General features: G+C 38.5%; 1 protein-coding gene across 7 annotated transcripts in view; it reads right to left on the bottom strand.

The window, feature by feature from the left end:
* Positions 1 to 27,586, bottom strand: part of RYR2 (ryanodine receptor 2) — a 749,501-nt gene that overhangs the window by 178,298 nt on the left and 543,617 nt on the right. For all 7 annotated transcript variants that reach the window (XM_053207799.1, XM_053207801.1, XM_053207802.1 and 4 more), the window contains 11 exons: positions 26,922 to 27,108; positions 24,624 to 24,729; positions 22,079 to 22,199; positions 17,062 to 17,231; positions 15,190 to 15,410; positions 13,790 to 13,880; positions 11,194 to 11,334; positions 9,199 to 9,362; positions 6,921 to 6,999; positions 5,295 to 5,384; positions 4,374 to 4,511 (listed from right to left, as the gene is read on the bottom strand). In XM_053207799.1, coding sequence (XP_053063774.1) covers positions 4,374 to 4,511; positions 5,295 to 5,384; positions 6,921 to 6,999; positions 9,199 to 9,362; positions 11,194 to 11,334; positions 13,790 to 13,880; positions 15,190 to 15,410; positions 17,062 to 17,231; positions 22,079 to 22,199; positions 24,624 to 24,729; positions 26,922 to 27,108 — 1,508 coding nt within the window. The remainder of the gene's footprint in view (positions 1 to 4,373; positions 4,512 to 5,294; positions 5,385 to 6,920; positions 7,000 to 9,198; positions 9,363 to 11,193; positions 11,335 to 13,789; positions 13,881 to 15,189; positions 15,411 to 17,061; positions 17,232 to 22,078; positions 22,200 to 24,623; positions 24,730 to 26,921; positions 27,109 to 27,586) is intronic.

Genomic DNA, 27,586 nt, shown 5'->3' with positions numbered 1-27,586 from the left:
TCTGGAAATTGAATAAATGAATAAAATGGAGTTGGTATCAATAACTTTATTTGTTCCTAAAATAAAATTCTCAGTATTTCATATCCTCTTGGACTGTGTCTAACTATTTATCATTTTAGCGTTAGATTAAGTTACTGAGGGTGGGTTAAAGAATGTGAAGTTGATACCTGTTTGGTCAGGGACAGATTCTATTTATATTTTTCATTACCTATTTCTCTCCTTCATATACAGAGAAATCAAAAGAGCGGCCAAGGCTGCTATAATTTCAAGTTGTCCGAAACATGCACCATTTCTGAACGAGGGGCTTGAACATTAATGTAATTAACTCCAGTGGTTTTAGCAACAGTAACGGCCACCATGTGCATGGTTATGCGCAAGGCATGCAGATTATGTCTTTTGTTCTTTAGAACAACTCTAAAAGGCAGAGGTCACTTTTCACCATTTCAAAAGAAGAAAATTTCAAAAGAATTATTTCAAAAGTCATAGAAAATGGCAGCATCCAGTTTTGAAAGTAATTCTGTCAGAGTCCAAAGAACTTCACTAATTTCTCAAAATTGCTCCCAACATTCCATGTGATTTGATTTCTGAGACACCCCCACCTTTCTTCTGGCTACCCAGCTCCAACTCACTCAGCACCAATATATACACACACTTCCTTCATCTCCCTGATATGTATCAGGCATCACTCCCAACTTACTGCTGCTGCACTCCTTGGGACATTCTTCCCCCAGCTCCGTGTAATTCCCTCACCTCTTTCAAATCTCTATTTGTCTTCTCAGTGAAATCCACTCTGACAACCGTGTATAAAACTGCAACTCATCCACAAATGTTACCCAACCCCCTCCCTCTGCACTCCCAGTCTGCCTTTCCATGCTGTTTTCTTGTTTCTGTAGTATGAATCATAGTTTTACATAGTACATAATTTCCTCATATCTGCTGCTTACTTTCCCTACAAGAATGTAATCTCCATGAGAGCACAAAGCTTTGTCTATTTTGTCCATTGATCTGCCTGAAAAGCTAAGAATAATGACTGGAACACAATAGGTGCTCAATAAAGAATCCGTTGAAGGAATGAATGAAATTTTGTTTTGTCCTAGCCTGCATTTTAGTTCTAGGTGGTCACACTTTCCAAAAGTTTCATTCCCATCTCTCTCTTCATCCCAGGTTATAAAATTATTTTTCATTTGTTTAAATAGTTTATATCCTATATTTGCAATACTGAAAAACAGATAAATAGGAACTTGCAATTTGGGGACAAGTAAGTAATTGTTAAGAACTTGTGGAATGTGCCTGAAATTGTCAGAAACGCCCTCCTTCCACGCTGTCTTTGCCAAGAGGCCTACTTAGGCCCCCTCTCTAATCAGTATCTCCTCACTTTTTCCTATCTGCACTTCTATATATTCTATATCCTATTAAGTTGTTATTGGCCACGCCCAAGCCCTTATGGTATCTTGCATATGCAAATTACAAAACCCTAATGGAGCAGTAAATTTCCTAAAATCAGGACTCATGTCTTCCTGTGGTGTTCAAAGCAAACAAAAAACATTAAAATTGTTATTGATCCACATAAAATAATAATGGTAATAATTAAGTATAATATTTATTGAAATATAGGCCAGTTACTCTTTTAAGTGACTCATGAGCCCTCAGAATAATCTTTTAAAATAGATGCTTCATTTGCTTCATTAAAAAAAAATTTTTTTTTTCAACATTTATTTATTTTTGGGACAGAGAGAGACAGAGCATGAACGGGGGAGGGGCAGAGAGAGAGGGAGACACAGAATCAGAAACAGAATCTGAGACACAGAATCTGAGCCATCAGCCCAGAGCCTGACGTGGGGCTCGAACTCACGGACCGCGAGATCGTGACCTGGCTGAAGTCGGACGCTTAACCGACTGCACCACCCAGGCGCCCCCATTTGCTTCATTTTAAAGATGAGAAAACCGTTAACACAGAGAAGTTAACCAGTTTGCCGAGCTCACACAGCTACCTGGTGGTAAGGCCAGGATTTCAACGTAGGCAGGCTATGCCAGACCTCGCTCAGTTAAATCCAGGCTGCTTCTGCCTTGCAGAGGGAGAGGTGAGCCCCATGTGAAAGGAAGCTGAGACAATTCAGCTCCAAAATCACATCGACAAGTGACCTCTCTCAATTCACCCATTTATATTCCTTACTATAAACTGATGCTATAAAAAGCATTCCTTAATTTATCCAGAAGAGCCTATCTATTGCATAATAGAAAATATCTTTATAAGCTTTATGGGAAACCAGCAATGGAGAGAAAAGAAAAGACATTAAAAAGCTTGGCAAGATGATACCTGAAAAAGATGACAGAACTATAAGATTAGTGATTAAGGAATAATATATTTTAACATTTCAAGTAATGTTGCTTTCTGCTTAAAGAATCTTTGAATAAAAGTAATGATAAGATTATAAATATATTGGTGGCATCGACTGGAATTTGCTCTCCATTTCTGATACTGAGAAAAATATTCTTTCTTTACTACTAATAGGTCAAAGCACTACAAACGCAAAAACACTCTTATCTACCATGAAATGCTCTCTGGCATTAAAAATATTTAAATAACAGCAGTAACAATAAGAGTTATCATTTACTAAAAAGAAAAAAAAAATGGGGGTGTTAACATTTACTCAAACAGATCAAGTAACATGCCTGGTGGTACATTTCTAAAAAGTCTCGGTCTACCTCCAGATATTTCGTCCTTCATCTATGCACTGTGCCTCTGGCATACTGAAATCACACAGGAGATATAACAGGGCACATCACATGTCACACATGTATGACGTCCCTCTAAAACCAGTAAGACCTAAGACATGGTTCTATGAGTCTCGGTTGATAGAATCTATCGAGAGCTTAAAGTCCCCAGAGAACAATATTACGAGATAAGCAAGGAGTAAGGAAGACAGGGAATAAATACAACACATACAATTTTAAGTCAGGGGACACAGTCTTGCTATTACGGGCAGTGGGAGAATCTACCTTCTTGTTCTGGGCACAGCTTAAATCACCCCCATTAGATAGTAATTTTTTTTGGATTTCCTGTCCAATTTAGAGGGGAAAAAAGAATAATTCCACCCTCTGCACTCTGCAGCACCTGGTATACACCACGAGGCGAAAACTTCCTGCACTACGTTGAAGTAGGTCTAACCTGCCTGTCTCTGACACCACGTTGTGAGTCTTTGGCCCTTATCATCTTCATGTTCCTATCATCTACCGGAGGGTTTGTGCTCAGTATGTGCTGAAACAGATTAAAACAACATGTAACCTAGTCAGAAATGTGTGCGTACATGATAAAAAGGTAAGATATGCCTTTACGGCTTCCACCCACATGATACTTACTTAAGAGAATTTAATGTACAACATGCCCAAATCAGAACTCAATCTATCTCAAATATGAAACATGGGAAACGCATGCTATGAATGCCCTTATTTTCTCTTAAAAAAAAGGCAATAATGCCCATGATATTTTGTGCGAACCGAACACAGTAGCCCTAGCAGTCTGGTAAAGGGAAATGACAGGTTTGGCTCCCAGGAGAGATGAAAGGTGCTCCCCACCTTGAACTCCAGGTTCTTCAGGCTGAGGCTGTGCCGCATCTTGAGCACTGACGCCCCACAGCCAGCACCTTGCTAAGTTGACTGGATTTCCTTGATGTGACCCACTAGCAAGGTGCTCTCTGAATTCTTTTTTTTTTTTTTTTTTTATGTCTATTTATTTATTTTTGAGAGAGAGATAGGGTGTGAGCAGGGGAGGTGCAGAGAGAGAGGGAGATAGAGAATCCATAGCAGGTTCTGCACGGTCAGCACGGAGCCTGATGCGGGGCGTGAACTCATGAACCATGAGATCATGACCGGAGCTGAAGTAGGACGCTTAACCGACTGAGCCACGCAGGTGCCCGTCTCTGAATTCTTGCTCTGCCTGTATGGTTGCATATATTGCCTTTGAAAAGCGGACAGGTGGTCAAGCTCACTGTGTGGACCATTCGTGTGGGTTCTAGATCAGGATCACTGTCTGACGATCCCACTGTTCCCTAAGAAACCAACCTTCAGTTCTTTCTCGAAAGAAGAGAACTCTGCAGACAATCTCACTGTACGTAAGGCTTCATCAGTAAAACGTCAAGACCTCACCATTGGGCACTCCTTTAGAGACTAACCAGGAGAAGCATCACCTGATAAACTCCAGTTTTAACCAAGACTTAACTTCACTTAAAAAGAAACATGGTTTTTCCTCTTCTAAACATTCTGTTAGTCTTCGTAATTTTCCAATTATTTGTTTTGGAAAACCCACTAATTAAATAAAACATTCAAATGATTGTGAAACAACATAAGCTGCGCATTCACCGATGTGTTCTTACCTGGCTTGTCTGAGAAATACGACGAGAACGGTTGTAGAGGGCCATGCTGTCTCCCTCCCGTGTTCTCTCAACCCTCCAACCCCACGCCAGCATGGTTTTTAAAGATTCTTTGATTGGCCAGCGATAAATTTCTTTTTCCTAGAGACAAAAAGGAAGAGGAAAAAAAAAGGGAGGTGCATGGAATCCAAATAAAAAATCTGAAATAGACTACCTTCACTTCACTTAAAAAAAAAGAAGACTGGCATTATTTATTTAGAAATGAAAAAGTAAAGTAAAAATTCTGAAAAGCACCGGGTGAGCTGAGATCTAATTTGGCTAATGCTACAAAGAGGGATTTCAGCTTATTATTTCATTGGAGGTAGTTTTCTTTAGTTTCCCAGCTTCTGATACTTTAACTAAAAAAGGAGAAACTAAAAAAGGAGAAACAGTGCCAGATTATATGAACCATAAGTGCAGGCTTTTCTACCATCTGAATACACAGATGAGAAAAACTCTTCCTCCATAAGCACAAAACTAAAAAAGTCCTTTTCACTTCATTTGTCAAGATATTGATTTCCCCCCCAAAGAAGTAAAATACATGAAAAATTATAAGTAATAATCATTGTAAATATTACTTCTTTATCCCTCATCAAGAAACTCCTTAGCACATAAGAATATTTTCTAAAGACCTTAAAAATATTGGGGAGGAAAAAATATCAAAAAGGAACAGAAGAATATTAAGTAGAGAAGAACCTATTAAATGCTGATAGAAATAGGAATAGAGAAAAAAAGACAAAAGATTAAAATTAAAAATTGCAACCTTTAAATAAAGGTTTTTTAAAAAGCATATGTAAAGAAAGAAAACATTTTAATAAGAAATTACATAATAAAGAAAAAAATTCAAAATAAATTGAAACTGTATAAAAAAGAAAGAAACCTCACCTTTTCAGATAATAGTTTATATGGCTTCATTAACGGCTGAACTTTAGACGAGTCTGAATATATTTCTCCATAAATCCATCCATTTGCCAACTTAAAAAAAATCAAAATTATTTTACATGCATTAATTTTTGAGAATGTAGGTATGTATGTGTTGAAGTGTGTACTAGTAAAATAAAAATAAATCAAGATATGGGCTAAGGTTTGAATTCCACCCAGCATAAGTCAATATAAAGATTTCCATCCTAACCAATATTATTTTGAATAATTACCGAGAACAAATCTTTCTAACCAAAGATTAAACACACCCTGAACAGATCCAGGTCTATAGTTATGTCAGTAAGCACTCCCCCGCTGAGCAAACTACGGGGTGCGCGGCCCCCATGATGTTGATTCTGCGACATCTCGAGACCCTCCATCTGAGATGTGTATGAGAAATGCTCGCTCAAGCAGGAAAACCGGAGTGTGCTGTTTTTATTGGGAAGCTTCTCTGAATAACGCTAACTGTTTGGTCCACTCCAGTATTCAATTAACTCTCAACATGTTCGTTCCACATGATTTTGCCCTTGCAGTTCTGTACGTGTCACCATTTCCCTATCTCATTTCATATCTGCCCATGGAATCTGAGTAACTAGACTGCAACAGCTCAGGACAGCCTTCTTGTAAATTTCCTCTCCATCACCACCAGCTTGGTACCTAATAGAGTCTTTACATAAAACAGACACTTATCTCGGACTGACTCACCTAGTAAATAAATTAGTGAACAAAGAACCACACGTTCATCAAAACAAAAAGAGGGTTTCTTAGGAGAAAGGGACTGATTGGCGAAGGCAAGAACGGAAATTTAATATAAAGTCTAACAATGATACAGAGCTGCTCCATAAACACAAACACCTCGGAACCTTTGATGTTTGATTTTCACTTCGCCAACAGTACATGCTTCTTTTAGATTCCTGCATCATCTCAGCTCAATTTCTCTGACAAATCTATTTCACATCTCTCAAGTTTAACCAGGCTCAACATAATGTGACTACACAGCCATAAGGTTCCTTTTAGAGAATTTCATGATATGTAGGACATGTGTCACTTAACTCATCAGCTTGCATTTTTCTGACAATCCAAATAAAATATGTCAACTTGCCATGCAGTTTATTTTTAGCGACCTGCAGATCTACTTAGCAGTAAGACCTATTACAGAAGACTGGAAGGTATAAACAATCACTATTTCCGATTAATAATTTCAAGATTTCTCTAATATAAAATTACTCTTGAAGCGAAAGTTTCTTTAAAAGATTTCTGACATACAGTCACCTTTTCTTCCTAAAGCCCCTGATGATGATTATCTCACAAACAATATGTGTTTAGAAACTGTATTTATTATTTCACTAATAGAATTTTTATTCCTAAAACTGTGCTTTTGATAAACAGATATTCTCATTCATATTGGATTACACGTATTAATGGCAGAACCAAATACTGTATTAGCAAATCGTAATTAAATATTCTTTATTAATCTAGATACAGCTCTCACTTTAAGGTAGAAAATAGTCATGGTCAGAAATATTTGGGTGGTGGCCACTCATTGGGTACATTCAGTACTGAATGAGAATGTGATACTCTGGCTTTTACCTTGTCCATTGACCATTTGTCATGAGAATGTTCAGCATATTTGTTAATGAAGTATTCCAACTTCTCAGGAATTGTAATGCTATGAGAAAAATAAAGAAAAAAAGCTTGATTTTTACAGGATTTATGGGAAATCATACCAGTAATTTACTCACAGCTTATGATTGCTTAAATCCCACTTGATGCATAACTGTTAAAAAATCATTTTAACATAGTATTGCTTTTCCCTAGTGCAGGAATAATATATAAATCAAGCCAGTAATGTTCTTATCTGCTCATCTTGTATTAATTCATAACTTATGTCTTCATAGAAGTTGTATATATTAAAAATTATATATAATTAAAATATATTGCAAGACGAGGATAATCAATCATACAAAAAAAATTTTTTTAAACCTGAATCAAGATATGGTTAGATTTAATGAGCTTAAAGACATACTTCCCTTCCATATTCATTCTTTTAAGTTATTCTCCCTTTTTGACCTAAGTCTCTTCTGCAACAACTATAAGTAGGTAAAAGATCTCCTGAAATCTGACCGGTGACACTTTTTCAATGTACTAAAATTTTAAATTAATGTCATACAACTAGAGATGTGTTAATGATTTTAAATTTTATGGTCTACATATAACATTCTACTATTAATATGGACTATAGCGAAAAGTAACTACTCATGCTCTGTGATCTTGATAACATTTATTCTCGATTCCTTTCATATTTAATTAATATATGATCTCTTCAACAGATGATAAGTGCATGCAACTGATGACCAAGTCCAACTATGAGACTTGGGAATATCAAATAGATCAATGAACGGAAAATCAAATATATATATAATTCCATTCACTCATGCATATAACTTAATAACACAATTACCATTGATAACTGACTTCTAAATAAAACCTAGCATAGTGAGATGGTTTACTGTTCTTGTGCAACAATGTTATCAGTCAGGAATTGAACTATATGACCCAGAAATACTTAAGAAACAATATATAAAAATCACAAAGATGTAGCAATGATTGATATCACTAAGTAAACCTACTCTGGTAAGAAGGCCCCAAAGGGGTAAGCCTAGGTAAATGAATACACATGCCCAACAGCTGTTAATCAGTTAGATCTAATTAATCAACACCAAGACCACCACATGTTCTGATGTTATTTTAAAATCGTGGATTATATCACGTTAGCAAACCACAAACTTACCCATGTAGGAACTGAATATGTGATATTTTGGTTTACTTACATTGGAAGAGAAACAAAGGATCAATCACATAAGCCAAATACTGGGGGGTAGAGTCTTTTCTCACGGGACTGTCATCAAATACCAAACATGCAAATTTAAGGCATTATCAAACTAATGGCATACCACTTGGGTTGAATTTTTGATCTGTTATGGAAGCTAAACCAGCTGGGGGGCCACCCAGAAGCCTGAAAGTTGAACTCCCAAGCAAATTCGGATGCCGTGGATGAGAACTACCACTGACTGCCTTGCTAACACCATAATCTTGCGGAGTCACCAAGGAATCGATAAGATAATGTGGCATGAAGAGTCAGCTTTCCTCGCAAATGGGAAACCATGGTCCTACTCAAAGACAGTAACAACAAAAATGCTGAGACTCCAAACACCTCAAGTACTGAGACATCCCATTTGTAAAAACAATTTACGCAACTAAGTACGGGTAAGCAGTTTTATGTGACGGAACATTTGATCTGTGGTTAAGGCTGTCACGTTGCATTCTAACAGCATGCTACATTTTCCACAAATATTCTCATTTGATATTCCCTGGAATCTCATGCTGTGCTTTATGATGCTGAACACCAGGTGCTACCCCTTAGACGTTGCTGACATGTAGCGGTGACTCTCTGCAGCTGACAGAACAGCTCTGCCCTGCCGGGATCACCCCCAGTCAAAGATGCGCTACAGAGGCTGGCTGCAATTAATAAACACTTGGGGTAAATTTTCAGCTACAAATGTAGCTGATATCCTTTCTTGATTCTCATTACCGTAGATACTATCATGTGGTCACACACACAGAATCCGGGTTATGTGACGTAGCCTAGAAGGTACATCGTTATCTACTTCTGACATTATTATTATATCTACTTCTGACATCATTATTATCACCACTGTTCATTCTGTCAAGTAAAGGGACCCCTACCAAAAGGATACCAATTCAAAGGGGGCATGGATTAGAGAAAGTTCACATTAGTACCTTATTCAATTTCAGACTTCACACATCATTTACAATAAAAATCTGCTGCAATAGAAAGAGTCCATACTTTGAGGTATCAACAGGTTGTGGGTTAAAGTTCCCTTCAGAATCCATTGATGACTGTTTTTCCATCATACTGACATAATTTGACTCCATGTAGTCTGGAGGCAAAGCTCCCGCAACGGCACTCAGGCAAGGCAGTGCCAGTTTGAAAAGTTCTTGTTCATATTTCTGGGAAGAAATGGAGGACCAAAACAAAACACCAAAAGCCTGGGTTACTGTTGAGCAAAAATTGTCAGAATGATCGCTGTGGCTGGCACAGCGCTGTCAGAAAAGATCGGAATTACTCCCAGGCTAACGTAACTCCCTCGCAGACTCTTTCTCTAGCAAATGGAAAGTATATGTAGCCTGAAATCCCATCAAACATGAGACGGGCTGAAGTCAGAGTTACTGAGTTGCTGCTTAAGAAGAATAAAAACTCTGCTTCTCTAAGAGGTTTTCTCCAATATTTGAAATGAAATATACTTGGATATTCTAAATGTATAACATGTCTTTACAACTGAAACATAAATTCAGTAGATGAAAAGCATAACTATAGAATACCGCCATACCATATTATAAAGGCTATACTTGAAAAATAAAGGAACATTCCAGAGAGTAAGAAATTTTAACTGATCTGTATCATATACAAAGGTATGAAAAATAAAATTCTAAACCGAGAAAGAAATTCTATAGGGAATATGCACAGTCAAAATTCCTGGGAAGAGGTATTTGTATATTAATCACATAACTAATTAAATTTATATTTATGAATTTTTAATTTTTTAAAGTTTATTATTATTTTGAGCGAGAGAGTGTGAGCAGGGGAGGTGCAGAGGATCTGAAGCGGGCTCTACACTGACAGCAGAGAGCTCCATGTGGGGCTCGAACTCACAAACTGTGAGATCATGACCTGAGCTGAAGTTGGACGCTCAACTGACTGAGTCACCCAGGCACCCCAGTATTTATAGATGTTTCAAAAAGTAGAAAATAATAATTATTTAAAAATTATCTCACTTCAAGTGTTGAATTTTAAATTAATGCTGTTAAGTTCCTCTAAAAATACCTTCAACATTTATAATTCGGTAACAGAAAGCATCAAGATGTAGCTTCCAACTGTAATCACAGATGAACTTGACTCTATTATGTAGCAAACTTCTGGATATCCTGCTCTGGTTGTCTAATAATGTCCACCTGGGAATTCAAGCTGATTTCGATTAATAACTTCAGCAGAAGCATACAAAGCATGCTGTTCTGATTTTTCTCCGAAATACTATCCCCTTCCAGCCTTCTGAAAATATCTGAACTATCCGTTATAAATACGCCAGGTGTTAGGGAATGTCACATATAGAAAGCAACACTGAATGGAGTGACTTTAATCTCCATGGCAGCAAAGTGGGAAAAGTCAGGAAGGCCACTGGAATATTATAATTTTATGAGGCTGCATATTTTTATATGTGATAAGATTTTGTCAGGTTTTAAGATCAGGGTGACTAGGGAGGGTTTGAGTCCAGGTAAGTCCAAATGCGCCAAAACTTGGAGCGCCTGGGTGGCTCAGTCGGTTAAGTGGCCAATTCTTGATTTCAGCTCAGGTCATGATCTCACAGTCTGTGAGTCTGAGTTCCGCATAAGGCTCTCGGGTCTCAGTACAGAGCCCACTTTGGACCCTCTATCTCCCTCTCTCTCTGCCCCTCTCGTGCTTGTGTGTGCGCGCTCTCTCTCTCTCTCTCTCTCTCTCTCTCTCAAAAATAAACATTTTTTTTAAATGCACCAAAACTCAACCATGTTCATAATTGCCTAAAATGCTTAGCCATTTTAAATTCTGATGGTGTTATGGTCACAAGGGCCATGCTACCATAATAATTATGAAAGCTCGGTATCAATTACATTCTCAAAATTTGTATGTTAGAAAAATGAAAAAAAAACCTACACAAGTCTTAATAAGTAAAGATGATATTCTACTAGGAATATTTACAACTTTTAAATTATTTTGTCACACAAAGCCCACAAAATATTGAATCACCTTTTGAGACAGGGCGTCAAAAATGCCCCAAAACAACTTTCTTGATAAATGAAGTTCTTCTTCTGAGGCAGCTCCGAAGTTCCCCCACCCTCCAGGCAGGCAGTAATATTTCCAGCATCTTTCATAATGATTTGTCAGCAACTATGTGAGGAAACAATTAATTACAAAAGTGATGACTTAAAGGTACCATTTGGATTTTTCCCATTTCCACCCATGTGACTTGACCCAAAGGCCAAGTAATAAGGTCAAAACTGCTCAATCTCCTATGAATTCTTCTGGAGAATACTATACTATGCCTCTTTAAAATCTAACACTAATCACAGTATGAGGACCAAATACCCAGGTTTACGAACAAACCATCTAGAACAGTAGTCTTTATGAGAGTGTTTGGTTACTAATGTATCCTTGAGTCCTATATATTAGATGGTATCATTTACTCACAGTTTCATGAATCACCATCCCCTGGATGTGCACATCTACACTTAGTGACAGGATTGACCTCAGGGTAACCCAGAGGCACAAGTAAATATCTCTAGGATACAGCACCAGAAATGTACATTCTAAGGGAAATCTACCTCTCAATATTTTTGCTTCCTTTTGCCAATCCTTAATCACCACACTTCAGGTTTTGCTTCAAGCTTGAACATCCCAAACTACTCCATTTCAGTAATCTCCTTATCTATATTTCTCTGGTGGTTATGGATGTGACGTATTATCTTTCCGAGTATCTATGTTGCTTCTTACATTTTCATCTATGCATATTTTGTTTGTTTAGGACTAAACTGAATTTAAAGACAAGGATAGAATCTTCAAATTATTTGGCAGCTCTTTGGATAGTTCATTTTTGATATATAAACTAACAAATATTCACAACTACTTGCTGAATTAATGAAATGATCTTTATGAATCAACAATAAGTTTTTGGACTCTTTTCTGTAACTGAGAAGGGAAACAGATTGATAAGGATTATTGTTATTAAAACAAACTACATGTTGGGGCACCTGGGTGGCTCAGTTGGTTGAGTGGCCAACTCTTAATTTCGGCTCAGGTCATGATCCTAGGGTCATGGGATTGAGCCCTGTAGTGGGCTCGATGCTGGGTATGGAGCGTCCTTAAGATTCTCTGTGTCTCCCTCTGCCCCTCTCCTGCATGTGCTCTCTCTTTCTAAAAAAAAAAAAAACAAAACAAAACTTAAGGGGTGCCTGGGTGGCTCAGTCGGTTAAGAGTCCGACTTTGGTTCAGGTCATGATCTCATGGCCTGTGAGTTCAAGCCCTGCATCGGGCTCTGGGCTGACAGCTAGGAGCCTGGAACCTACTTCGGATTTTGTGTCTTCCTCTCTCTCTGCCCCTCCCCTGCTTGTGCTCTATCTCTCAAAAATAAATAAACATTTAAAAATATTTTTTAAAAATAAAAAAACTTAAAAAACAAACAAAAAATGACATCTCTTACTACAGAGATACTTCTATTATGGTCTCCCCTTCAATTACAAAATACACACACATACAATTTAGAAATCTCAAATGATGAAATATTGAGATCTAATGTGTTTGGATTAACTTAGAAATATCTATAAGGTAAAAGAGTTTATCACATAAAGTAATACTATCTCTTTTTTTCAGGTACCTTCCAGCTCATTTATATCAAGAAAATTTTGCATGGCAAAGGGTCTCTAGATGATAAAAAATGTAAAAATGGGATTGGGGGCAAGGATACAATTTATTTTACATAATTAATTAATTTATATAAATTTATTAAACCAAAATCAATTTTTCATGGAGAAAGATTGTATTTGCTAAATATCTAGGGATGGTCAGAGTAACAGCAGTTCAAAAATAGACGTATTAATATCTCAAACTTCTTTTTCCACCACTGTTACTGGATGGCCACAAGGAAAAACGATGCTTACCAGATGACAGTGCAGAGTGGTTCCCTATAAAACAGTCCATTACGTGACTATGACCTCCACCCATAGACCATGCTATTAGACGTACTAGGACACATCGAATATTCTAATGCTAAGTCTTGACTGAGATACTAGATGACAGAAAAACATTCCCAGGTCAGTAAGACACTATGAGACTAGATCATTCATGAACAGAATAATGAAGCTGGGCAGAGAAAGTGTCAGTGATTTTTCCATACTTGGTGACAAACTCTAACTATATACAGAAGTTGTCTTTGAACTCTATGAAATTACACTTGGAAACTGTCATGAAATTACCAACTTAGAAAATGTTTCAAAAGCCTGCTCTTTATCCCTTGAGGTTGCTAAGATTTTAGGCCATATCTACCACCATGTTTTCCAGACTTAACGATACTAAGTGTGCATCGTTTCCTTGTTGCCCATCTTTTTTCCCAGTGATTTCTATTTCCATTCACCTAAAGGAAATCAATCTTGGAAATTCTACAATCTTTTATTACTTATTTTATTGTGATATACACATTTCTCAAATTTATATGTCCCTTTTCAAGAACTGGAAGAAAATTTCCTTGTCAAAAATCAAACATGGCGTTTCTAAGAGCTGTACATATTGTAAGAGGAGCAAAGTCAGAGGACTCAGTAATCAACTAACTACAAACATTTCCTATCCTTACCTTAAGAGGCATCTTCGCATGTTCATTTAATAATGGGACATCAAACACTAATCTTCGGAGCAAGTGCTGCATCATAGAAGGTCTCAATTGGCTGGTGGAACAAAGTTCATTTAAATAATGAAGGGAAATGTGTCTAAACTAAGTAAATAGTTCATTAGACTAAATTATATATGCCAAGAACCTCTCTTCAGATGGTGGTTAATTAGGTGCCCCAATCCAAAGATCAACAAAAGGCTACACAACTATATAAAAGGTTACATCCCAACTCATCTCTACTCCCTAGATCTGAAGAGCATTCCTTAGAGATGGCCCTCTTTTCTCCTCCTTCACCTTCCCACCATTCACAGTGGCAGACCCTAATGCTTCCTGAGACCCTTCCTCCAGAAATACTTCTTTCTCCACTCTACTGGGTGGGAATGGTCTTCAGTGATTGAATTAGAAGCAAAAAGAAGAAGAAGTATCCGAACAGGAGGGAGAAAAAAAAGGCTGAGACAAATTTTGCCAGAGGTGGAAGGGAACAAAAATCAACATACAGTGAACATCTACTATGTGGGGTCATCCTGAATGTTTCACCTTGTTTAATATTTAGATAAACTCTATGAGGTAGGTATTTTGATTTCATTTTTACAGAATTTGAGGGTCAGGGGAGCTACAGACAGAACCTCCTAATTTTTCACCTCCTTCAGTCCCATCTGGCTTCTAAGCCATACATACACTTTACTGTGAGTGCAAACTTTTCTTCATCAGTGGACTGCCAAGCCACATGCTTTCACCCGCTCTTGAAATCAGAAAGGAGCCATCACCCCAGCTAGGGGGCTTGAGAAATTGTCATGTTAGCTGTCAGAACTCCAACAGGAGAAGGTATGCTCTGGTTTTCACAGTAAGACATTTGAACACTTCCATTTACAGGAAGTGGTTTTCTAGGCTGGAGGAAATAAAGTCAGCCTTCATGATTGCCACACATAAGTAATGCTTTAATAATATACTATATCATTTTTTATATATTTAAGAAGTCCCTTTTTTCTTTTCTCTTCTGGAAAAGGAGTTAAAATCATCACACATAGTCAAAAGGGGAGAATCTATTAATCTTACACTACGGCGGCCAGAGACTCCTCACACAGTCACCCTACCCACCAACATCCAGAATAGTAAAATTGATCCAGCATTATATCCAATGGCCAGATACCCTAGAGAGGCTTGGAGGAACACTCCAGAACTTGACGAGGAGCATGGGTGCTCTGATAAGACTCAGACCTTGGGTAGAGGGGACTACCTAAAGTGAATTAATTTTTTGATACAGAAATTGTTTCCAAAATTCGTAACTATTTGTCAAGGGCCATATAGTAAATGCTCTTCCTTAAAGGAGAAGAAACTGGATTCGGAGTTGGCTTCCCACTTACCCACAAATAGAGAGCAAACAAACTTCTATGGAATCCCGCTGAGCTTTGGTAAGTGAGCAGCCCTTCGAAAGTCTGTACACAGTGTGCAGTAACGAGTCAATGAGAGAAGCGTGGTGTTCTGTGCCCGCGAAAAGAGGGGCACATCTTGTTAATAAAGGCAACACGGCTGTGCAAAGGTACCGATTGAGGGCCAGGGCCATGTCTGTGGCACTCAAAGCAGCCTAAAAAGAAATCGTGAGAGTAGAAAGTCATTTGTGTTTGGCAGTAGACAACTCTCAAAGGGATGAACATGTTGACATGTAATTTCATTATCTAGAAAATGACAAATACAGTGAAACCTGGGTTTGTGAGCATAATTCATTCTGGAAACATGCTTGTAATCCAAGGCACTCATATGTCAAACCAAATTTCAAGACCCATTGGCTCAGTTGGGATCCTGTGACGTCTGGCGTCATGTGTGACTCGTATTAGAAGACATCGCTCACTGATCAAGTTAAAACTCATTAGAAATGTTTGCTCGTCTTGCAGAACACTCATAGAACAAGTTACTTGCAATCCAAGGTGTTCCAGTATATGAAAAGTGAAGATGTATTCTTCAGTTATACCTTTAAATGTGGTCCATGTGATTTTTTTTTTTTTTACCACTAGTAACAATCAACTTTCGATTGCTCACAAATAGATAAAAATGAAGTGATGTCAATAGTGATCTCTACCTCCTCAAGAAGCCCAAGAGGCTCACATTCTATAATAAAATATCAATGGTAAGATGAGTGTGAGTTGAAGACACTAATGATATCCAAGAATGTGAGTACTTTACTAGGGGAGGAAAAAGAGAAAGAAGCTTATTCCCATAACAAATCTCATGTTCAAAAATTCTTCCATAATTCTACTTAATAACGTTTACAGTTTTGCTCCCGTCTGTCAGAATCGACAGTCAAAGGTTCATTGTCTTCTTGTGTTCTCGACTATCCTATTAGGTTCAGAATTACATGTGAACACCCCCAACAAAGAAAAAAGAAAATTCAGTGTATTTTTAGGAGTCTCCTCTCAAGACTTTCATGAAAAAGCTGTTACCACCTCAAGATCTGGTTTTCTCTGGAATCAAAAAGACCCACTTAATTGAGAAAAGGAGGCATTATAACTATCGAAATGACATTTAGAGCTTCAGCTTACTCTACAATGCTTCAAACAAGAGAGTATTTACACCAGGAATGACAGATTCTCAGTGCGGGCCACAGGAGGCACGGGGAATATTACAGCCTTATCTATGCTTTAAATATTATAATGATGATATATTATAATGATGATATTATATTGTAATGATGATATTATATTATAATGATGATATTATAATGATGATATTATGTTATAATGATATTATATTGCAATGATGATATTATAATGATGATATTATATTACAATGATGATACTATATTGTAATGATGACATTATGTTATAATGATGATATTATATTATAATATAGTATCCTTATAAGTATTATAAGGATGATACTGTTATTGGCACAACTCAACAGTGTCCATTAAATATTCTTAATACTGTAACTGCTTTCATCGAGAAGCATGATTGTTTCAGCCAACCTTCCAAATTAGGGTTATATGAACTTACTATCTTCCGTGGTACCTGATCAGAATTCTTATCTTAATCCTGAGGTTGTAAGTGCTCTCCACTGTTCAATGAATTCCTTAGGATACAGTCTATTTCATTTTATGTTTACCCACTGCCTGCCTAAAAATATAATTGGTACTCAATAGACATTTGGTGACAATACATAAACGAATGAATACATCTATGGAGAAGAGGCCAGAGGAGGACATGTCAGGAATTGAGAATGTTCATTGTTAAAATCATTACCGTATCTAAAGAAGCAGCAGCCCGGAGATCAGGCAGAAAGCCAACCTCGAGAAGATGGAGGAGGAAATCTTGAACCTCAATGCCATAGACCCTGTCAAGGAACAAAACCATGGCTGCCTTGTGATCTGGGCAAAACCCCGCAGACATGTCAGGCTCCACCACATTCCCATCTAAAAGAGAGAAGGTAACATGTTGTTGTTAATGGACAGATTACAAATGGCTTCTCTCCAGCCTTCTCACATTCAAGTAAAATTATCAGTTGAATGTTTTTTTTTGTCCTTCTACCCACAGGCAAGTGCTAGGAACTGGCCTAAGAATTACCACAGGGCAATGTAAATTCAAGGTCATTCGAAATGTGATTTGGGCATATCCATTTGTTAGCTGCGTATTTGATTCAATACACAGCATTATGCTAGACAATGCGAAAGAAACAAAAAGGCATCCCAAATCTACATTGTGAAAACTAGTAAATACCATAAGAAGTTAAAGTGCAAAGTTTTCACTGTTTTCAAAAAATCAGTGTTTTCAAAAACACTAATAACACTCATGCATCCCTGAGAGCCTCTTTTAAACACTAATAACACTCATGCATCCCTATGTGATAATCATGGTTCATTTACATATTTATGGCTTGGACAAAATGATGCAACTCTATGAATCAGTTGGACTGTCAAATGAAATACGTTTCATGAATCATAATAGCATTTAACAACACTTAAGACATATTTGAGAATCAGATTATTTTCTCTATTAATAGTCACTATTTGATGCCTGTATAGATCAGGGAATCTCATTAGAATTCCATAGATCCACACATTGGGAATCACAGAGATATGGAATTAGGGGATTATGTGCCAATTTAAAAAACTGGAGGACAGATCTGTTTCCTGTTTGGCCATGTGGTAATTATGCCAAATAACATCCTGCTACTGGTAATACACTATGAGAATCTACAAAGACTATCACAGAATCATTAATATTGATACAATGTTGAAAAAAGAAGGATCCAGGGAAGAGGTTACATGACCACAATCATCCTGAAAAAATAAAGTCACAACTTGTTTGTTTTCATTCGTAATTAATGAATGGATTTCATATCTGAATCGTGACAATAAACAAGTAACAATGTTTTCAGGGACATTATATTAAAGGCTAATACCAAATAGCTTCCATTCCTTATTAAATGATAATAATACCCATATACCCACTACTTTCCTTCCTATCATTAAAATAATGGGAATAACAGCTTGTTTGTGGTGTTAGGTGCTATGCCAGGAAAGTTACAGACACCATTCGATAACAATTTTCACAAGCACACTGTGAGGCTGGTATTCTTAGCTACATTTAACAGATGACCACTGACCTTTAAGGAAGTTAAATAACTTGCCCAGGGTTGTACACCTAGTAACTGGCAAAGTTAGATTTAAACCAAGGAAAATCAGCTTTCAAATCCAACCAAAACTGATTTAATCCTTAATGTTAAATCAGTATGTTATATTTTTTGATTAAAAATCCGTATGAAATTCCAGTCCAGTTTAATTCTCCTAAAAATTGCATGATAGGGAATTCAAATTTATAAGATTCTATGATTTTTTTAAAAATTCTTTTAATGTTTATTTATTTTTGAGAGACAGACAGAACATGTGCAGGGGAGGGTCAGAGAGAGAGAGGGAGACACAGAATCCGAAGCAGGCTCCAGGCTCTGAGCTGTCAGCACAGAGCCTGACACGGGGCTCAAACTCACGAACTGTGAGATCATGACCTGAGCTGAAGTCAGATGCTTAACCAATGGAGCCACCCAGGTGCCCTAATATTCTAAGATTTTAACATACAGTCGTGACTAATGAAATGTTAAGCAATCTGCTGATCCTAAAATAAGATCTGTGTTTTAAACACTCAACCAAGTAGACATTCATGTTAAGGAATGTTACAGCTACACATACCTGGGATTCAAGACTCATCGAGTTGCTACAGTTGCGGTTTCACTTTTACCATCTCCTCAAACACAGTGGAGACAATAAAGCTGACAGACTGCCTCCTGTCAAATTTCTGGCTTTTGAACTAGAAGAAGGAAAGCCATGTATACTGGCCTAACCTTGTGGTCCCTGCAATATTCATCTGCCTACAATTACAATTACTGCCTTAGATAGTCTGTCCAAATCTGCTGGGGCCAAGTGCTGCAGAGACTGAACATGAACTTTTTAAAATTTATTTATTTATTGGGGGGGGGGGGAGAGAGCGCACCAGGAAGGGGCAGAAAGACAGAGAGAGAGAGAGAGAGAGAGAGAGAGAGAGAGAGAGAGAGAGAGAGAGAATCCCAAGCAGGCTCCATGCTGTCAGCACAGAGCCTGATGTGGGGCTCGATCTCACAAACCATGAATATCAACTTTTGACACTGAGTGTTTGTCCCTCAAGTTTTTTGAAACCCTCCCTCTTTCATTATTATTCTGGGCCATGCTGTAGTTCTAAAAGATATATGATAAAACATTTCTGAGAAAGGCCTCAGCCATCACTAAGGGAGGAAGAACTAATCATTAGAGGCAAACTTCACATCCTAAATATATAACATACAGTAACAATTATTGTTGATAATGGGTGATGCTTAAATGGGCAACTGACTTGTCATGGAAACATACAGAAAAGTACAGCTAAAAGTTTAGCTTTTAAAGTTGACTTAAATGCGTACCACTCAAAATAAAAACATACAGTTTTCTGTATATATTTTCCATGAAAGGGAAGTGGTAATAAAAAAGTAGGAATTTAATAATAACCAATGGATTGGGTTTTAAAAATTAACTTTCATCGTGATTGTGAGAGTTCACAAAAAAATCCTTTAAACCCCAAGGTAGACAAAATAGTGCGTATTTATAAAGGAAAACACCACCAAATATCATTACAGCACAACTAAATAGAACAGGGAAGAAACCACCTTGAAAAATCTTGAAGGCTAATGGCAGATAACTGGAGCAAAATGATGTATACTTTGGGGGAATTCTGAATGAGACATCTGGATATTCTTAGGGGTTATGTTCTTGGTTTTTCGTGATAACTGATTTTATCTAAAAATGTAGCACTTCTTTCTTTCCTAGTCTGGGTAACACCGGCATCATTATCTTTCTTCTGACAGCACCAATTTTATGGCTCAAAATATAGGGAAAAGAAAGGACAAGGTACTTAAGTAAATGAACATGAGTTAGAAAGAGAAGTGGAAAGAAAGCAGGTGAGAACAGTCTGTATGTATACAAAAAAAAAAAAGAAGTTGCCTCAAGTGGAGAAGATGAAAAGCCACAGACAATTATTCAGTTCATGCTTTCTCGAAAATCACAATGAGTATTCAACTCTTATGGCTGGAAGATCTGGGTTTATAAGCTGGGCCCATATGAAACCACTTTCTCTTCATCAGAAGGCTGGCTAGGAGGGTAAGTCACGTTCAGTTACACAGTGGTCCCTTCATCCTATATCCAATAAAAAATTGAAAACTGCAAAAAGGAAACCTAAGTATAATTTGGAATCTAATTTGTCCCTTAGTGGTCTTGAATAACTTTTAAAAAATTATTTATTTATTTTGAGAGAGAGAGACAGAGAGAACGAGAACGAGCAGGGGAGGGGCAGAGACATAGTAAGACGGAGAATCCCAAGCAGGCTCTGTGCTGTCGGCAGAGAGCCCAATGTGGGGCTTGAACTCACGAACGGTGAGATCACGACCTGTGATGAAATCAAGAGTTGGATGCTTAAACGACTGAGCCATCCAAGAGCTCCAAATCTTCAATAACTCTTAAATCTTTTTCTCCATGGTAGGCAGAGTGAACCACCAACAGGGAACTGGCCTTGGGCCGACACCATGTGCTATTTCTGCTGTGGTTTGGGGGCACTGCAGGGGATCGGTGTGTGTGTAAACCACCCAAACTGTGAGGCATCTGTGCTTCATCCAGCAATGCCTGAGCCCTCCCTCTTCCCCAACCCAATCTGGCCCCAGGGGAGGGGCCACAGCTGTTGGACAAAGGTTTATGTACAGAGTAGGTGATACCTTTATTTTCCATGCTTTTGGGTTAATATTAAAAACTAATCACAAGCAGTTGCTAAACCAAAATGACATACTGTAGAACGGCAATAAACATTTCATCAAAATGATAAAAAAAATTCTTTTTTAATTCTCTCCTTTGTCTTGATAAGAGCACTTCTTTCAACACACTGGGAATTTATAAATGTCTAAGTCAGAAGCTATGGTCATTTCTGGGGAAAAAAATAATATTATAAGGAAATGACAATGAAAACTATCCAAAAGAGTGAAGAAAGGAATTGCAGGCAAGAAAGACAGAGAAGAATGAGGGCCAAAAAACCCAAAAACAAACAAACAAAAAAACAAACAAACAAACAAACAAAAAACCAAAAACCAGTGGAAAGAAATTAGATGAGACAGTTGAGGTACATATTTGCTCTTCTCTGGAAATTGTCTGAAATGTCATATACAAAAATCTCATTGAAAACACCCGTTTAAAACCAATGAGGCTGGAAAATACTTTACAGAATAGTAATATCCTTTTCATTTATATACGTGTGTTTGTAAATATCTGTGTAGAAGAATATGGCAATAGAGCTTTTCTTAATTCAATGAAAAAGATGTACTTTATAGCTTTTCCCTTTTTAACTTTTTTAATGTTTATTTATTAATTTTGACAGGGAGAGAGAGCGGGGAAGAGGCAGAGAGAGAGAGAGGGAGAGAGAGAATCCCAAGCAGACTCCGTGCTGCCAGCGCAGAACCCGATGCAGGGCTTTATCCCATAAACCGTGAGATCATGACCTCAGCCGAAATCAAGAGTCACACGCCGAACCCACTAAACCAATCAGATGCCCCAAGTTTTTTTACTTTTCTTGAAGAAATGTAAACCCAGTAACTATGCTGCATGGCAGTGGGGACTGGGGGCGAGGTGTTGGGGGGAATGTCGAGTGCTGATGGTAGCATTTAAAACATCATGTCCTCCAATGCCCCACTGAATTGCAAAGAAGCTGGCCTTACCTTTGGCTATTGTTGGCATCTGAAAAGCAATGCTGATTACTCCCACCAAATCTCCCAGTGGAATTAGGGATCTCAGAATTGACCGGATTCTGATGGCTTCCCCCTTACCGGCATGAATCAACTACATGAAGGAAAACGAAGGAACGTTAGAACAACTTCGTGAAATCAGTGTTACAATTCCATCCAGAAAATTTGAAGAATGGGTCTCCCCATCTAAAATAATTTTCTGCTAATTAATTACACGTATAAACTTAGACCTCTCACAGAATTTGTTATTTTAGGCTTAGAGACAGATATACTCGTCCACACAGTAGTGCTGACATCAGCATACGCCAAATCATGTACTACAGCATAGGCCCACTGGTTTAACCATCAAAACAGTAGTTTTTATCCTCTGCAGGGTACTAAAATACATTGAAAATCTGATAAGGCTACAAAGGCTTACCTCGCAAAATTATATATAAATACCTATTGTAACGTGAACAATAAATACAATGAAATAATTATCTTCGGACCCAGAACACATAGTAATATTTATGATTGATTTAGCCTCTTTCTTGATTTGGGATGAAAATGTAATTGTATCCTTATCCATATTCCATACTGATTTCTCCCAAGGAAGGGTTTAGGATGTAGTGGGGAAAACGTGAATATGAATCATAACAGGTTTTTGAGGCTGTCACTGGCTAATGGACGACCTGTAAAGACTGGATGCGATATGTCAAGAACCTCAGCAAGGCTCTGGAACAGACCACGGGCTGTCGGAGTGGGGGATGAGGGGGGCACCTGTTGCCTTCCCCACAAGGTGAGAAACACAAGTACAATCTCTGTCACATAGGAGGTCTTCAACCAATCGATACAGAAGATGAATAAATTTCAGAAGTGCCGACTTTAGCGCCTTACTGAGTCACTTGGTTTCTTTCCTCCTAGTTTAATAGAGCACAAAATTTCCATTTATTGGCATAATTTCCCGGTTCCTTTGATCTTTCATGTCAACTGAGAAAAGAACAGATACTGGGAGCATGAAGTTTTTTGTATGCAATCACCTCCAGCATACAAACAGGCTCCAAGTCCTTCTAACATTCTGACATTTCTCCACACTGGGATTCCTCTCTGTTCACAATGAAAAGTTATGTCAAGAAAACATGAAAGATTTTTTTTTTCTTTTAAAGGCTTTCTCTGATTTTATTTTTCTTAATGTTCATTTTCGAGAGAGACCGAGTGTGAGGGTGGGGGTTACGGGCAGAGAGAGAGGGAGACACAGGATCCGAAGCAGACTCCAGGCTCTGAGCTCTCAGTAGAGAGCCAGATGCAGGACTTGAACTCAGGAACCGCAAGATCATGACCTGAGCCAAAGTTGGACGCTTAACCGACTGAGCCGCCCAGGTGCCCCAAGAAAACACGAAGGTTTTAACCTACAGCCATGAGAGAAGGAGACCAAAACAAAAAAAGAAAAAAACAAAAAAACAAAAAGAAAAAGAAAGAAAAAAGAAGTAGAGAAAAATAAAACACAACACGAAAACAAACACACAAAACCCCCACAGATCCTAAGCATACGTAGAAAGATGTGATCTGTAAGCAACAGTCCCATGGGCTTTTCAGTTTAGACGTGTATCTGCCATATGCCCCAGCACTGTTCACTGTGTTTCAATCTCTGTGGTCTTTCCCATTCCCAGGCCATGAAGCTAATTTTATGAGCCTTTAAAAGCTAGCACTTTTAAAATGAATACGACAGAATAAAACAAAGCCGGTTAGGGTAAAATAAAGTACAAAACATCTGAATGTATTACGGAGTAAAAGTAAGTACCATTCCAGGAGACTTCTAATTTCTTCTCCGTCAGAACATTTTAGAAAACACCAATCCATAGAGCCTGAATAGCTGTTTCCATCTCTGTAACCACCCGCACTCCCACTTTCCCCTAAACCAGTGACGGGCATATGGCAGCTCCCTCAGAGACGAGATACTGCGCACCAAGAAAATGACTCTTGTCGGGAGCTGTTGCTCTCTCTCTCTCTGCATGCACTAAATTAGCAGAGAAAATTTATAGGAAAAATGTATTCTTTTCTTCTTAAAGTACAGGGAGGCTGAATGCGTTTGAGAGATATAGATGTAACTGGCTATTCCACTAATGACTTGTACTGAAATCTCATTACTAATTTTACAACCAAGGCATTTCCAACTAAATAAACACTTGTTCAGCAATTAGGCGGCTGCTATTATTTTTAATGGAGCGTGGAGATTATTGGTTTTGGATGCCGTTATGATGTTTGCCGGCTATGGATTGTTTTCTGTTTTTATTTATTTATTTTGGGAGAGACAGAGACAAGCGTGAGTGGGGAAAGGAGAGAGAAAGAATCCCAAGCAGGCTCCCTGCTTCCAGCACAGAGCCCAACGCAGGGCTCGAAATCATGAACCGTGAGATCATGACCTGAGTCCAAACCAAGAGTCGGACACTTGACCGACTGAGCCACCCAGGTGGCCCTGTGGATTCTTCACATAGACGGATAAGCCAGGATCGCTGTTCTTGGGCCCCAAAGCACTTACATGCATTTCAGGAGCACAGCGTCCTAAGAGGTCAATCAAAGCTGCATAAAACGTCATGATGGCATTCCCCATGTGGATAGTGTCATCCTCCTCCTCTTCTGTCTCACTTTTGTAGATTGTTCAAAAGAAACAGAAAGCAAAGGAAACATGATGATAAAATAACACTTCACGTTTATTACATACTTCTTGGAGAAAAGGGATCCCCAAGGTAATTCATTCTGCCTCTTCTGCTACTTTTCATGTATGTGATTAATTTGTAGCTTGACATTTTTAAAGGGAAGTAACAATGAGTTAAAGACCAGACACCAAGAATACATTTGTGGGAACTTTAATATTGAGAATCCCTCAAACGAAAAAAAGAATTGCTAATTTGATGGAATCTGCTTATTTCTAGAGGCAGACAACCTTTGTTTTAACAAAGAAAATAACTAATGGAAAGACTTGGTAAGTTTAAACTTACTTTTTTTTTAAGCTTGCTTATTTATTTATTTATTTATTTATTTATTTATTTACAGAGAGAGAGAGAGAGAGAGAGAGAGAGAGAGAGAGCACTCGCGCGAGTGCGCGCGCGCATACAAGCAGGGGAGGGGCAGAAAGAGAAGGAGAGTGAGAAAGAATCCCAAACAGGCTCTGCACTGTCCTCACAGAGTCCAATATGGGGCCCAAACTCACAAACTGTGACATCATGAGCTGTGAGATCTAAGCTGAAAGCAAGAGTGGGAAGCTTAATGGACTGAGCCAGCCAGGTGCCCCTCTTTAGAAGACTTTTATAAATAGCTTACATCTACAAAAAAGGTGACAAAGATCTTTCCTATAAGATAGCAAATGTAAGGCACCTAGGACAGTGCTCGGCTCAGAGAAAGTACTTAGAAATGTGTTATCTTTCACTTACTATCTCTTTACCATGTACTCTACCCCACCCAGCCACTCCCAAATAATCCAACATGTCTCCCTCCCCATCTCTGTGAGAAAAACAAAGACTTCATTATCTTGCTAATGAGGGACCAATCTAGATGGCCTTGGAAAATCACATCATTCACCCCTCCCTTGGTAGGTGGCTCAGCTGGACCTAGCAGTCTGCAGGGTGACAGCAAGGCCTTGTTGACCACATCCTCTTGGCATGCAATGCTGCTCCCAGGGCGCTGTGTGCACACTCACTGGTGTGGTCCTGGGCCAGAGATCTCTTGATATATTTTCCACTACTTAGAGAAACTGAGGGCCACCTAGCTCCTCTGTGGCTAATTGATAAACATGTAACATGATCTCGGAAGACTCCCAGTCTGAAACCACCTTGGACTTGACATGGACAAAACATCTAGGCCTAGTCTGTGTATACAAGAATGAGGGTCTGCAGGACTACTCTGCTTGGAAATTTGCCTCCACTAAGCCATACATTCTATCTTTTCCAGGGGGGTCAGTAGCATGGGAGTAGGATCTGTTAGCAGGACACTCACCGCCACAGATAAAAACTGTGAAGCAACATGCCTGGGTTGACTCATGTCCGTTGCTGGAATCAAGTATTAATAATGTCTACTATGTACAAATGTAAGGTAGCTACTGCCTCCCATATCAGCCATTGTACTTAATCAAGCATTTTGCTCCTCAGAATGACAACGCCCCCTTTTCTGGGCTTTACCACTATGCCAGTTAAGTCCCCCATTCTCTTGCTAAAGGTCTTAATTTCTTACTATTATCTTGAAAACTCATTCCAGCTAGCTTCCCACCAAACCCTACTACAATTTCAGAATCTTGTCTGCCGTGGTTTGTAATGACTCGCCTTGCCATACCACCCTACCCCCCCCCCCCGGGAAAAAATTCACAAAATACATCTCCTCCAAACAACCTAAACTTCTCCCTGCTACATTCACCCCATCTTCCTTATTTTCTCTTTATTCAAGCTATTCCCACAGCAAATTCCATCCATTCTTCTTGTTTCATTAATTTTTTAAATGTTTGTTTATTTTTGAGAGAGAACAAGTGTGAGTCGGGGAGGGGCAGAGAGAGGGAGGCAGAATGCAAAGCAGGCTCGAGGCTCTGAGCTGTCAGCACAGAGCCTGATGCGGGGCTCGAAGTCACAAACTCTGAGATAGTGACCTGAGCCAAAGTCGGATGCTTAACCGATGGAGCCACCCAGGTGCCCTGCATCCGTTCTTCCAAGTCTAACACATTGGATTTTCAAGGGCAGAAATCATGGGTACCAGAGGATTCTATTGCAATTGACAGAATGCAAATCATATTTTGTAAAATTTCAAGACAAGGAGTGTAATTTGCTCCTAAGAGTATATATATTAGACCTACAGTGTTTTACTGGATCCGCTAGTTGGCGAGGGACCATCTCGAGAGGGATCCTCGGCTATTTTTATGGCTTCTTCCATTGCTGCAAGAAGACCGTTCCCACCTTCCCCTCTCAAAGCAGGACCGAAACACTCGGGCCTCCGGATGAGCAACCTCACCACAACATTAGCATTCTCTTCCACGCTCTCCCCTAAAATCAAATGAGGAACAAGAACAAACAAACATTGGTCATATGGACATTCTGAGCCAATAGATGTTATATTAGTTCATTTAGATTTAAAGAAAAATCACTAAAACCAAAGGACATAGTCACTAATAAAGCTAGAATTCGACTTAAATCACTAGTTTTATGTACACAAGACTCAGAAAGCTTCTTGCACTTAAAATTTGGAAAGTAAAAAGCATTACAGATGCATAGCTTTTTCACCCTTGTTAATTCATTATACGAAATGAAGCCATAAGCCTACCTATTAATTAGGACCCAATTATTTTTTTTTTTAATTTTTTTTTTTTAATTTTTTTTTCAACGTTTATTTATTTTTGGGACAGAGAGAGACAGAGCATGAACAGGGGAGGGGCAGAGAGAGAGGGAGACACAGAATCGGAAACAGGCTCCAGGCTCTGAGCCATCAGCCCAGAGCCTGACGCGGGGCTCGAACTCACGGACC

The sequence above is a fragment of the Acinonyx jubatus genome, chromosome D2 (genome assembly GCF_027475565.1).
Source record: "Acinonyx jubatus isolate Ajub_Pintada_27869175 chromosome D2, VMU_Ajub_asm_v1.0, whole genome shotgun sequence".
NCBI classification, from domain to species: Eukaryota; Metazoa; Chordata; class Mammalia; order Carnivora; family Felidae; genus Acinonyx; species Acinonyx jubatus.
Note: the sequence above shows the minus strand (reverse complement) of the source record. Positions and strands in the feature narration are given on the sequence as shown.